The following is a 15,152-nucleotide window of genomic DNA, read 5'->3' as shown; positions in this document are numbered from 1 at the left end:
CCCAGGACCAGCTGGCTTCACAGGCAAATTCTATCAAATATTTAGAGAAGAGCTAACACCTATCCTTCTCAAACTCTTACAAAATATAGAAGAGGGAGGAAGACTCCCAAATTCAATCTATGAGGCCACCATCACCCTGATACCAAAACCAGACAAAGATGTCACAAAGAAAGAAAACTGCAGGCCAATATCACTGATGAAAATAGATGCAAAAATCCTCAACAAAATTCTAGCAAACAGAATCCAACAGCACATTAAAAGGATCATACACCATGATCACGTGGGGTTTATCCCAGGGATGCAAGGATTCTTCAAAATACTCAAACCAATCAATGTGATACACCATATTAACAAATTGAAGAATAAAAACCATATGATCATTTCAATCGATGCAGAAAAAGCTTTTCACAAAAATCAACACCCATTTATGAGAAAAACCCTCCAGAAAGTAGGCACAGAGGGAACTTACCTCAACATAATAAAGGCCATATATGACAAACCCGCAGCCAACATTGTCCTCAATGGTGAAAAACTGAAACCATTTCCACTAAGATCAGGAAGAAGGCAAGGTTGCCCACTCTCACCACTCTTATTCAATATAGTTTTGGAAGTTTTAGCCACAGCAATCAGAGAAGAACAAGAAATAAAAGGAATCCAAATTGAAAAAGAAGAAGTGAAGCTGTCACTGTTTGCAGATGACATGACACTATTTATAGAGAATCCTAAAGATGCCACCAGAAAAATACTACAGCTAATCAATGAATTTGGTAAAGTAGCAGGATACAAAATTACTACACAGAAATCCCTTGCATTCCTATATATGAATGATGAAATATCTGAAAGTGAAATTAAGGGAACACTCCCATTTATCATTGCAACAAAAAGAATAAAATATCTAGGAATAAACCTACCTAAGGAGACAAAAGACCTGTATGCAGAAAGCTATAAGACACTGATGAAAGAAATTAAAGATGATACAAACAGATGGAGAGATATACCACAATCTTTGATTGGAAGAATCCATGTTGTGAAAATACTACTCAAAGCAATCTACAGATTCAGTGCAATCCCTATCAAACTCCCACTGGCATTTTTCACAGAACTAGAACAAAAACTTTCACAATTTGTACAGAAACACAAAAGACCCCAAATAGCCAAAGCAAGCTTGAGAAAGGAAAATGGAGCTGGAGGAATCATGCTCCCTGACTCCAGAGTATACTACAAAGCTACAGTAATCAAGACAGTATGGTACTGGCACAAAAACAGAAAGATAGATCAATGGAACAGGATAGAAAGCCCAGAGATAAACCCATGCACGTATGGTCACCTTATTTTTGAAAAAGGAGGCAAGAATATACAATGGAGAAAAGACAGCCTCTTCAATAAGTGTTCCTGGGAAAACTGGACAGCTACATATAAAAGAATGAAATTAGAACACTCCCTAATTCCATAGACAAAAATAAACACAAAATGGATTAAAGACATCAATGTAAGCCCAGACACTATCAAACTCTTAGAGGAAAACATAGGCAGAACACTCTATGACATAAATCACAGCAAGATCCTTTTGACCCACCTCTTAAGAAATGGAAATAAAAACAAAAATAAACAAATGGGACGTAATGAAACTTAAAAGCTTTTGCACAGCTAAGAAAACCATAAACAAAATGAAAAGACAGCTCTCAGTATGGGAGAAAATATTTGCAAATGAAGCAACTAACATAGGATTAATCTCCAAAATTTAAAAGCAGCTCATGCAGCTCAATACCAAAAAAACAAACAACCCAATCCAAAAAGGGGCAGAAGACCTAAATAGATATTTCTCCAAAGAAGATATACAGATTGCCAACAAACACATGATAAGATGCTCAGCATCACTAATCATTAGAGAAATGCAAATCAAAACCACAGTGTGGTTTCACCTCACACCACTCTGAACGGCCATCATCAAAAAATCTACAAATAATAAATGCTGGAGAGGGTGTGGAAAAAAGGGAACCCTCTTGCATTGTTGGTGGGAATGTAAATTGATAAAGCCACTATGGAGAACAGTATGGAGATTCCTTAATAAACTACAAATAGAACTACCATATGACCCAGCCATCCCACTGCTGGGCATATACCCTGAGAAAACCATAATTCAAAAAGAGTCATGTACCAAAATGTTCACTGAACCTCTATTTACCATATACAGGACATGGAAACAACCTACGTGTCCATCAACAGATGGTGGATAAAGAAGATGTGGCACATATATACAATGGAATATTATTCAGCCATAAAAAGGAATGAAACTGAGTTATTTGTAGTGAGGTGGATGGACCTAGAGACTGTCATACAGAGTGAAGTCAGAAAGAGAAAAACAAATACCGTATGCTAACACATATATATGGAATCTAAAAAAAAAAAAAAAAGGTTCTGATGAACCTACGGGCAGGGCAGGAATAGACACAGACGTAGAGAATGAACTTGTGGACACGGGGTAGGGGAAGGGTAAGCTGGGACAAGGTGAAGAGTAGTATTATCATATATACACTACCAAATGTTAAATAGATACCTAGTGGGAAGCAGCTGCATAGCACAGGGAGATCAGCTTGGTGCTTTGTAACCACCTAGAGGAGTGGGATGGGAGGGTGGGAGGGAGGCACAAGAGGGAGGGGATATGGGGATATATGTATACATATAGCTGATTCACTTTATTATACAGCAGAAACTAATACAACATTGTAAAGCAATTATACTCCAGTAACGATGTTAAAAAAAAATTTCTGAATCAAAGTGGAACTAAAATATACATTATTTTTAAAAAATATGGAACATTAAAGTCTTATTTTCATTTATACCATAAAGAATATTATTCTTAAATCCTATATGATATTATTACTGTTCTCTCATTGTACAATTATAAAAAGATCTAATTTATACCTAATTTTAGTAATTACACATTCTTCAACATATTGGTTTTCTTCTCTTAAATATGCATTTTGTAACTACCTTGCCTTTTTTTAGAATGAGTTAGAGATGTATCGAGTAAACAGCCAAATAAATATTCACCTTTAGAGAAGGTGAACAATAGAAGAGTTGAATGACACATTCCTGATTAGTACTGTTTTTAGAACTCAGAATAAAAGTGGACATTATTTTTCTTAACCTACTGAAAAAGTCAGCCTTTGCTTATCACACACCACAACCTCAGAAAATGTGCAGAAAAGCAAAATCATCACTTAATATATTTTCTAAAGTCTTAACATCCAAAGGGTAATAAATTAAAATAGTGTATTTAAGGAATTAGTTGATTTCTTAGGAACGCTTATATAGATTAAAATGAAATCCACAATTTGGTGATTTTCTGACACAGCATTATTAACTATACACTGAAAAACCACAGATAATTCTGGGATATTTTACAGCATAACAATTTTGACAGATATAAGTGATAACTTCACTTAAACTGATTACTACCTCAACCATAATTAAACTCATAGTATTAAGCTACATTTACATTCAGGTCAAGATCATTCAAGAAGAAGTCAAGTCCGAACTTTATGTGCTTCAAGCAAACCAAACACATACTCATAAACTAATACAGAGAAGTTCATCATTACAGAACCAAATCTTAAGTAGGACCTGTACATATTTTGTTAGATAAGATTTAGTAACATAACTGAATCTATTTATTAATTGGAATAAGTTAATAAATCTTAAGAAAAAAACTGCCCAAGGTAGAAGACACAAATGTAACACTAAATTTACTCTTTTGAAATTTGCTGAAGAGTTAAGTTTTTATTTGTTTAGAACATCCATCATCTGTGGCTAGGAAAATTATTATATATACACACATATTGCTTTTGTTATCCAGACATTAGAGTAGCAAAATAACATTTAGTTAACAAGTCAACTCATCTAGTAATATTTTATATCTATTATAAGAAAAGCATTGCTTTAACTAGAAAAAATTCAACATGCTCAGTCTTGGCTATCATAATCTAACAAGGTGCTATACCAAAAACCACTAAGACCTCAAAAAACACTGAAGAACAATTTTGTTAGTAAGAGCTCTACAAAGAGACTGCTATTTCTGTCATATCCCCAGTAATATTTTAGACCTTATATATCACAACTGTCCTTTGGAATATATATAAAAGTCTTTTTTTCCTACTGGTGACCAATAGAATCTTAAGCTTCTTTGCATTTAATCATAGTATTTTTTTTCTTAGTTATATTTAGTTGCTACTCACTTCAGTCAAAACACTGTATAACTGATAGAAGATTTCAAAAAGTTCATAATGGGACTAGAGAAAGACCTTCTAGTATAATGGCTGAGATTTCCAATCCCAGAATAAAACATAATTGAATTCTGTCTTGGTAATTAATGGTACTCTAAAGATTAAATGAAATAAAATCTTAGTGAAGTCATCATACATAGTAAGCATTTGGTAAGTATTGGGGTGTTTTCTTTTCTCACTCGTTATTGTTTAGCCCATAGTTACCACTGAGGTTTTTAACTCAAAGTAGAATAGGTTTTCCTTATGTTTATAAGCCTAGCCACTCACTACTGTGCTTTAGACTAGACAGTGTGTTCTTTGAGGAGAGTAACCATACTCACCCTGTATCCCTAATTTCTACAAGTTATAGATACATGTTATAGGCACTGAGTAAAGATGTGTTGAATAAATGAATGATGGAATCAATAAATAATCAGTCGATGTGTAGATGTCTCATTGCATAGACAATGTAAGAAGGCATGAAGGGTTTCTATGTCCTAACAGAAAGAAGCCCACTGAGCTCAGTCCCTTTATTTCTAGTGTTACTTAGACTCATAATTGTTGATTCACTGATTTGAACCTTCTATCTCTCAGGCTTTCTGAAAATCAAGAAATCATTTTAAATGATTCATAACCAACTCATGCATCAGTAAACATTTAGAGAGGACAATAAGTTAATAACTTTTTAGAGAAATATTAGACTAACACTGATTTATGATTAGCAAATTAACCAAAATACAATTAAATATATTAATATACACTTACAAGATGGTAAGATGTTGAGAAGTTGACTTGATTTTGAAAGGCAAGCAAATTTCCACTCAGGACACAGTGTTTTTCTGAGTTTTTATTTACCCTCTTTTACCCAAAAGCATTTATTGAACATTTACTGAATTAAGATAGAATTCCAGGCTTGGAAGACAAGGATGAAGATGCCCTGGCCCTGCCCCAGAGGAGTCACCACTGAGTGGGGAAAACACAAACCTGTACAACCAATGGTAACACAAATCAGGATGTGGTAAACGCTGTAGACACCAGTGGGTGTGCATTAGGTTTCCCAACACACATTATCTCTCTGTGTATATATTTCTTATATTTCATGTGTATAAAGCCCTATACTGTTCAGTACAGCAGAGTTCCAAAAATAGCACTTTTCACAGAATTTTTAAAAAAATTCATAGAGTGAAATTTAATAGTTCTGCCCTTCTTTATTTAATTGAGAAAAGCAGGCTACGAAGGCTTACCTATTTCTCAGGAGGATCAAGAGCTTTTGCACTTTCAATTCCCTGTCAGTCTATATTTTTGTAAAGGATTCATACAAGTGCAAACTAAAGATTATTTTTTCATCGTCTAAGACAAATTTCTCTCCAGAATATTACAAGAAACCTCTTGCCTGCAAAAGCTGCTTGATCTTTTTTAAAGAAAAAAGCAACAAAATTAATAGGAGTAGCTCAATGAATCCCATGTTCTTCAAATAATTCAACTAAGAAAAAAAGGTTAATACTACTACAGATAATGTACATATTTACTGTTGATAAATAACTACCTGGCAATTTTATTTTCTGTGATTTCTTACTGATAACAGTGAAAAAATTATAAATATGATATAATTTTTTAAAGCCACAGATTAAGACTCAAGAGACCTGAATGCTGGATACACTTGATCACTAATTGTTGACAAGTTACTTAAAGGTCTTTGTGTATTGTCTGTGTGGCAAGAAGTTGGGAGCAACCTAACTGCTGGAGATGGTGTTAAACACCACTGCATACCAAGGATCCATGAGATATCTCATGAAATGAGAAGCTTCCAAAGCACATAGTTTGAAAGTAAACCCAAGTAGATAATTCTGCCTCTAAAAATACAGTATTTTATTTAAATTACTAGAATACTAAATGAGGCTCAGAGCTACAGGAAAGAAAAAAAATAAACATTATCATCAAATAAAAATTCTACCCTGGGCTTCCCTGGTGGGGCAGTGGTTGGGAGTCCGCCTGCCGATGCAGGGAACACGGGTTCGTGCCCCGGTCCGGGAAGATCCCACATGCCGCGGATTGGCTGGGCCCGTGAGCCATGGTCGCTGAGCCTGCGCGTCCAGAGTCTGTGCTCCGCAACGGGAGAGGCCACAACAGTGAGCAGTGAGAGGCCCGCGTACCGAAAAAAAAAAAAAAAAATTCTACCAGGAAAGTAAATAAAGCACTGTGAGTCACAACTAGAAATATTCTGCTTGCTATGATATTTTTAAGTTATAGAATATGCATGTATATTTTCTAGATATCAAAAGCTCATAGTAAGCAAAAAAATCAGAGTCATTAAGAAAGTTCATGTTTCACTTCTCTTTATTCCTTTGCTTTAAAAGAACTTTTCCTAGAAATAGACATTCTGCATCTGTACCCAAATTTTGGGAGCTGATTTAAAAATAACTTCAACCTACAAAAAAACTCTTTGGATTAAAAGTAATAGCTGAAGTTTTAAGGCTTTTTTATTGATAATTTTTGAAATTCAGACTTAATCTTGAAATATGTAAAAAATAAACTTTTTTGTTTGTTTGTGGTTTGTTTCTTAAGTACTAATGCCCATGGTAAATGGCTAGGATCATGGACACTAAGGAAATGGCTCACAGTCATACAGCTTGCAAACGGTAGGCCCAGATATTTTAACCAGAAATTCAGGTCTGCCCATTTTTCACCAGAGCACTACCACAGTTGCAATTGATTGCATTAACCAAACATATATCATTCATTCATTAAGCAAATATTTGGTGCGAGCCCACACTATGCCAGATACTATTCCTAGTGCTACAGTACAGCAGTGTGCAAAAGAGACAAAATCCCAACCATGTGCTGCTAATTGTTCAACAAATGGCTGGGGGTGAGAGAGAGGAGAGAACTTATCGGCAGTAATTGTTTATTTACACAATGTACATATTCCTATCATGACAAAGTTCAATCTACCAACTTGACATCATTGAACTTAAAGCTGAGAAGGGATGTGCACAATCAACTCTTGTGAGCCTATGTGAGCTCACAGCACACCACTGAAAAACAATCCCTGCCCAACTGAAAAATGCATTCTAGCAGAGAGAGAGAAGCAACGTGCTAGTTACATATATAGTGTATCAGATACCAAAAAGTGTTATGGAGGGAAAAAAATAGAAAGACAGGGAAGTTGGGTAGTCGGTGTGGGGTAGGTAGTGTAGATTAGGAAGGGGAAATTTTAAATAAGATAGGCAGGAAAGACTCCCTTAAAAATGACATTTGAGCCAAGTCCTGAAGGTGGTGAAGGCGTGAGCCAAGTGGATAATAAAGGAAGAGCATTTGAAGGAGGGGTGTCTGGGTGGCTACATGGCAAAGGCTTGTGTATTTATTTTAAGAATTTTTACCATAAGTGAGATGGGAAGACATCTCACTTGACTGGAAGGTTTTTTTGCTTTGCTTTTTTTTGTTTTTAACCAAGGAGTGACATGATCTCACTTATATTTTTCAAATATCACTCTTGCTGATGTCTTGAGAGTAAACCATTTGGGGGTGAGCAAAAGTAGAAGCTCTTACAATAATCCAGGTTTGGATCAGAATGGTGCTGGAGAAAACGGTGAGAAGTAGTGAGATTCCAGCTATATTTTTAAAGTAGCACCAACAGAATTTGCTGACAGATTGGATGCAAATTATTGTCCAAAAGATGATTCTGAAGATTTTGCTCTAAGCAACTGGAAAGATGGATTTAGCATTTACTGAATTAGAGCAGAGCAATTTTAGAGGAAAGATCAAGGGTTTGGTTTGGTATATGTATCATTTGCTATGCCTATTAGCCATCTGAGCTGAGATATAGAACAAGCAATTGGGTTTATGAGTCTGGTTTCAGGGAGAGGTTTGTGTTGGAGATATACCTGGGGAGTATTCAAGATACTGATAACATTTAAAACACTAGGACTCAATGGGAGCGCCAGAAGAGTGAATGTAAATATACTTTAGATTTAGTTAGCTATTTAACAAAAATATATTACAGCAGTGTACTCAGTGCTATGCAACTATTAGCTCACTTAATTCTCATAAACCTAGAAGGTAGGTACTATTACTTTTTTCCCTTTTTACAAATAAACTGAGCACAGCAAGGTTAACTAACTTGCCCAAGCTCACAAGTAAATGGCTAATCAGTGGCAGATTTGGAATTTCTAAACTAAGATGTCCAGATCCAGAGTTCTAGTTAGAGAAGAGACGTTATCTGAAAGTCTGAGGCTTTTGGCACTGCAAGAATTTACAGGTCAGGGAGATGAAACAGACAGTAAATCCCATTCATAGCACGTAACACATTTTACTTTTCCATAGAAATTCTAACTACGCTCAGGGAGAATAGATTTACCAATGTTTTGTTTCCCTTTGCATATTTATATATTTTCTATAATCAGTACATGTTACTTCTAGAATCAGAAAATATTGTATTAAAATAATAGAAGCTGCAGAGTTTTTCTTTAAACCTGTTTCAAGGGATGCATGTCATTCTCTGTTTACAGCCCATCTTGATGATAACATGCAATGAAAATCATTACAGGAAAAAACAGAAGTGCTCTCTGCTTGGGGTATGAATAGAGTTACCATGAAATTTACTGGCCAAATAAAAATTCCTGAGAGTAAAAATGAGCACTATTAACTATGCCATGACAACAGGCTTAAGTTAGAACTACCTAAACATACTTAGAGTAGGTACAGGTGCCCCAGCTGGGCTCTTTCTTAAGAATATCACTTGTATGAACACAGGAGTGCAGACTCTTATCTGGTCCATGCACAACACCTTCTCACTAGTGTTCACTGTAGGTTAAAGATACCTTTATTAGTCATTATTGTTGTTTTATCTTTGTTATCAACTACTGGTTAGAACTGAACATCAGAAAACAAACTGAGCACTACCTACGTATTATTATATTTCAGTACTAGAGATACTCTACTTGGGGCTCATCAGTTCTTGGATGAAAAATAATATCATAAACTTTAGCTAGTTTGATGAATAAAACCACATTTTAAGGATTTGAAAAAGACATATTAATGATGTTAAATCTAGTAAGAAATCACTTTATGCAGTGATCAAGTACTATATTTATAAACATTAAAAAGAATTATCTTCATTCCTATTCTAACATAAATGAACTGGGGGGGAAAAAAAGCATCTAGGTACCAGCTTCTACTTCCTAAGCTACTTTTAACATTACATAAACGTTAACTTTAGTGTGGAACATTTGCAAGATGGGATGGCAAAATGGAAATACAAGTGAATATACTGTACCTTGTTTTACCTGTAAGGAACACACACCTGACAAAAGGCAATTTTCACATCCAAGGTTGGTTCACTGCAGTAGTACAATAAATGGAGGCTCATAAATACCTATAGAAAAAAATGGGGGCATGAATTTCCAAATCACCTAATAATTCATTATTGAATAGTATAAACTTTAGTATAATTTGAATTATACGCAAGGTTTCAGGCACTACATATATTCAGCATAATCCTTGTCCAGACCAGTACTAGGTACTTTTCACAAATTGTAAATATTAAATAATAAAATAAGGTTTAAAAATGTCCTATCTTCTATAATGATCAATGTCATCACAATCATAAAGACCAGATATAAGAAATTGGATATACCTAATATGTTAAAGTTAAGTACATCCTATTATATAACACTTTCAGTTCTAGGCAACTAATTTTTAAAAATTCTCAAATACATGCTCAAGAGGATATATATATAATAAGAATATTTGTTGTAGAATAAAGGGACTATTAAATAAAATTTAATTTATAATAAAATTACAGACAGGACTTGGAATAATTGAATCAAAGCTTAGGGTATCAGCATGGAAAATATTTCAAACATGATGTTGAGTGGGGAAAAAAAGCAGCTTTCAAAAAAGTATGAATATAACTGTATTATTAATGTAAAATTTTAAAGTATACAAAATAATATACATTGCTTTGTTATCTAACCATATAACCATAAATTAAAGAAAATAGGACACTACGTTAACATGTATTTAATCTTGGTGGTAAGTACAAAGATTTCAAGTATATTGCTTTCTGTATGTTTAAAATATTTTTTAATGTTGTAAAGTTTTAAGGAGAGGATAATAATCTAACAGTGGAAATGCCAAATTAGGTACTGGGTTATTTGGGAATGATGAGGCAGCATCAGAAAAACCCAACCAAAATCTTATTCAGTTCAATTAAACACACTTTGTTGAATATGTATTGTGTGCAAGATACAATTCTGTGAGATTAAACAATTTTAAAACCACTATTGACACAAGACTTCTGTTTCTGGCACTATGAATGATTAGATATCTTGAAAACCACATTCAGTGCAAAACTTCTAGAAAGGTTAGGTGGAATAGACAAAATGTCTTTTAAAATGCATAGCTGAGCTGCCCAAAAAAAGGCAAGAAAAATTCTGAAAGGCTGAAAACAATGTGAAAGGATCCATGCAGAGAAATAAATGAGCTGAAACTGTCACTCGTCCTCAGACCATCTGCTGATGTCTGAAGAGCAGAAATTTAGCTTTTAAAGGGCAGCATGCAGAGTACAGGAACCAAAGCTTGGAAGTTATCTATGGTGGGAAGTTACAACAGAGACACCTGCATAAAGTTTACTATAGAAAGTTTCAAACAAAATTCTGGAGCAAGCAAAACAATCCCAGAAGGAAGGTCTGAATTGCAAGAAAAAATATTTTACATTGGAACCTGTGTAGATTTTTTAAATACAAGGAAGAATGAAAGGACTAGACCATGTGAGACATTTCTGAAGAAGAATAAGGTGGGTATTTGTGGAGGTTGGGGAGGGAGTTGCTCTACCAGAGATCAGGATCTATTATAAAGTTGTAGTAAGTAAGGTACTCAGGGTGGTTACAGAGGTAGACTACTGATTAATAGAACAGAGAGCCCAGAAACAGACACATATATATATGGAAACTGATTATGCTAAATTATGTTAATATAGACATTTAAACTTGACTATATTAAAGATATCTGGGGAAAGGAGAGACTATGCATTAAACCAAGCTGAGACAATTGGTCATAAATATTGGGGCAAGGGGAGGGAGGAATTGTCCTTGTTAGAGACAATTCTCTATGGGCTTCTCATATTTCTGCATGTCTTACAGGCAGAGGCACTGGTTGCCTTTATTCCAGACTATCTTCTCAAGCATGGTTATAGAGCAAACATATCTCCCTCTGGAGCATAAGGCAGGTTTGATTGCTCTCCAGTATAATATAGGTAAGGTGGCCCTCTGGGGCAAAGGTCAGGCATGCTAACCACCCACCATAAGAGATTTGGGTTCCCTAAGCTTGGGGTTCCTCTTCAATAACACCACTCACTGTATGTACAGTAGTCACCTGACCTTCTTTGAGTTGTCCTATGGGAAATGAGCCTGAGAAACTGGCATGAATTCTGACACTTTAGCTCCTGTTATTAACATGAGTAGTAAAGAACTTTGATCTGACCCAGGAATGGCTTATCTTCCGCCAGCATTCATGAAACTGTGGCAAGCTACCTTGTTAGCTTGCAGGTAGGGTAACAGCTAAAACTCTTCAAAGTTCTTGACAACCCCTACCTCATATTGCATACAAAACACAATTCCAGACGTATTAAAATTTTCAGGAAAGGCCAAACTTTAAATAATATAGAAGGAAATGTAGTTGAATGTCTGAGGAATACATCATAAATAATATGTAAATATGCTAGGTTAAAAAGGAAACTACTGACAAAATAGACTATTTAAAATGAATCATTTCTGTTTATGAAAAAATGTGATAAAGAAGTAGTCCATAAATTTAGAAAAAATATTTGAAACACATATAACCAGAGGAAGATTTATCCAGAATCTATAAATAGCTCCTAAAATATAAGAGGAAAAAGATAAAGAACCCAACAGAAGAATGGGCAAACAATATGGAATACATTTTATAAAAAAAAGAAATATAAAAAGACTCATAAATATATGTGTAATTTAAAGCCACATTGAGATACTATTTTGTACCTATCATATTAATAAAAACTGAAAAGTATGATAATATTCAGTTTTTGCAAAGTGGTTGATCAGATGGGAATATTTATACACTGCTGATAATTTTGACAGTTGGAACAACCAAATTTAGGGGGAAAATAGCATTATACAGTAAACTTCTGCATAGCCTAACACCCACCAATTCTACTTCTACACATATTTCCAGAGAAACTCTTGTGTTTTACTACCAAGATATATATAAAAGGCAGTTCATTAGAATACTTTTGTAATAGCAAAATAAATAATAAAAATTAATACTGGAAAAAAATAATCACAGAAAGACCAATGAATAAATAAACTATGGTACATTCATTTAGCGGAATACCATATGGTAATGAAATGGTTGTATAAAGAAACAAATATCAACGTGCCAAATATAAACATGGTAAATGAATGAAAAGAAGTCATGGGTAACTTTACTTATGAAAGTTACAAAATATATACAACTAAACAATATATTATTTAAGAATGTATTTTTACTATGATAAAACTATAAAGAAATGCAAAAGAATAAAAAATGCAAAATTCAAGAGATTGGCTATCTCCTAGGGAGGGGAAGAACACCCCTAGATAGGGGCATGAAGGGGTTTTCAATGGTATCCGTTATGACTACTTTGAGCTGAGTAGTGATGTCATGCAACATTATTTCATTATTATTCTTTAAACCCTACAGGTATAAAATATATGCTATTTGATATGTCTGTGATATTTTATAATAGAAAAAGGTTCATGTGACACAAGGAACAAGGTCCTTCATTCTCTTGCTAGGCATTGTTATCTCTTCATGGATGTCTGGAACAAAAACGCTTGTAAAGCCACTAATAGGAAATGATCTTAAGAAATGCTGAGCAGTGTAAAGCATAACAATAGAAAGAACTCTGTGCTTGATGATACCATTAAACTACTGAATTAAGAAATTCTGGATTTTTCTAATTCTAGACTTTTTGTTATATGAGAAACTAAATCCGCTACAGGAAAAGAACGTTACTAAAATAGTCATAAAATAAATAAAAAGTAAAACAAAACAACAAAAGAAAAAATTACTCCTCAAATTTCAATCTGTGAGATTATTTTATTGCATTTCCATGAGATTCATGTATAATTTTTGCCAGATAGTTACCTCCACTTATTTTTAATTTTTAAAAATTTAGTTTGCCCAGGTATAATTTACACACAGCAAAATGAACAGTTCTAAAGTGTGCAGATTGATGAGTTTTGACAAATGCATATATCCATGTAACTCACATTGTGATAAAGGTAAAGTCTGAAAATCCCCGTACCCTTTTCTTGACAATAGTCCCCACCCCCCATGCAACAATGTTCTAACTCCTCTCTCTATATAGTTTTTCTTGTCCTAGAACTTATATAAATGAAATAATACAGTATATACTCTTTTTCGTTGGGCTTCTTTTAGAATTCATCCATGTTGGCAAAAGTATCAGTAGTTGTTCTTTTTTTCTGCTGAGTAAATGTATCAGTTCATCTATTCTCTATTCTGCTTTTAGACATTTTAGGTGTTTCTATTTTTTGGATATCAATAATGCTGCACGAACATTTATATACATGTATTTTTGCACAAATATGTTTTCATTTCTTTTGGGAAAAATACCTAAAGAAGGAATTGTTGGATCGTGGGATAGGAATATATTTAACTTATTAAAAATTGTCAGACACATTGTCTACCCCCTGTAGCAATGCATAAAAATTCAGTTGCTTCACATCCTTGCCAACATTTGGTGTTATCAGTTTTCTAAATTTTAATCATTCTAGTGAGTGTTTAGTAGTATGTCATTATGGTTTTATTTCCCTGATGACTAATAGTGTTGAAAATGTTACTCATGAGTTTATTGGCCATTTATTTATCTTACTCGGTAGATTGACTTTTCAAGTATAATACTTTGCCCATTTGGTGGGACTGTGGGTGGCAGAAGTGAGTTGTTTGTCTTTTTATACAAATTGCAGAAATTCTCTATTTCAGATTAAAGTTTACTGTCAGTTACATGTATTATGAATATTTTCTTTCAGTCTGTAGCTTGCATACTCAGCTTATTGATGCTTTCTTTTAGTGAGTAATATTTAATGTTTATGAAATTTATTTTATGATTTATTTTTCTTTTATTATTAGTGCTTTCTTCATTTTCTCAAGGGATCTTTCCCAATCCAAGTTCATGAGGATATTCTTCCACATTTTCTTCATGAACCTTTACATTGTTGATTTTACTTTTAGGTCTATGATACCTCTGCAATTAACTTTAGTTCATGGTGTGATGTATGTGCTGAGGTTCACTTTTATTCCTTCATGATACGCAGTTGTTCAAGCATTCTTAGTGAAAAGACTTTCCTTTCCATATTGAGTTGCTTTGCTGCCTTGGTTAAAAAATCAGTTGATTGTACCAATGCAAGTCTATTTCAAGATTCTATTCTATTCCATTTATCTGTTGTCTGTCTTCACCCTAATACCATCCTGTCTTGATAAGTGTAGCTTTATAATAGTCTTAAAATTAGGTAGGTCCCCAAATTTTTCTTTTCTTTTATTTTTGGGACTACTCTAGGCCTCTGCATTTCCACATTCATTTTAAAATCAGCCTAACATTTCAAAATTTTAAAAAATCGTTCTTGAATTTTGATTGGGATTGCATCAGAACTATAGCTCACCTGGGAAAGAATAGATATCTTAATATTGGGTGTTTTATCCACAATCATAGTATATTTGTCCATTTACTTCAGTTCTCTCTAATTTATCACAGGAATCTTTTGTAGTTTACAGTATATAGATAGACCTTATATTTTTTTAAGTTTATTCTTTAGCATTTATATTTTTGATGCTACTGTAAATGGCATG

At 34.0% G+C, this 15,152-nt stretch overlaps 1 protein-coding gene across 3 annotated transcripts in view; it reads right to left on the bottom strand.

The window, feature by feature from the left end:
• The window catches only part of MAPK10 (mitogen-activated protein kinase 10), a 355,433-nt gene that overhangs the window by 164,933 nt on the left and 175,348 nt on the right, over nucleotides 1-15,152 (bottom strand). Inside the window, exon 3 of one of the 3 annotated variants that reach the window (XM_065877702.1) lies at nucleotides 9,541-9,639. Coding sequence is in view for 2 of the 3 variants with exons in the window: in XM_065877699.1 (XP_065733771.1) it covers nucleotides 9,568-9,633 (66 nt within the window). In the remaining variant the exon portion in view is untranslated. Of the gene's footprint in view, nucleotides 1-9,540; nucleotides 9,640-15,152 lie in introns of those variants that run through there. The other 2 variants (XM_065877699.1, XM_065877700.1) reach the window with 2 other exon arrangements.

Source organism: Phocoena phocoena, chromosome 5 (assembly GCF_963924675.1).
Source record: "Phocoena phocoena chromosome 5, mPhoPho1.1, whole genome shotgun sequence".
Taxonomy (NCBI): Eukaryota; Metazoa; Chordata; class Mammalia; order Artiodactyla; family Phocoenidae; genus Phocoena; species Phocoena phocoena.
This window is presented reverse-complemented; position numbering and strand designations above follow the sequence as displayed.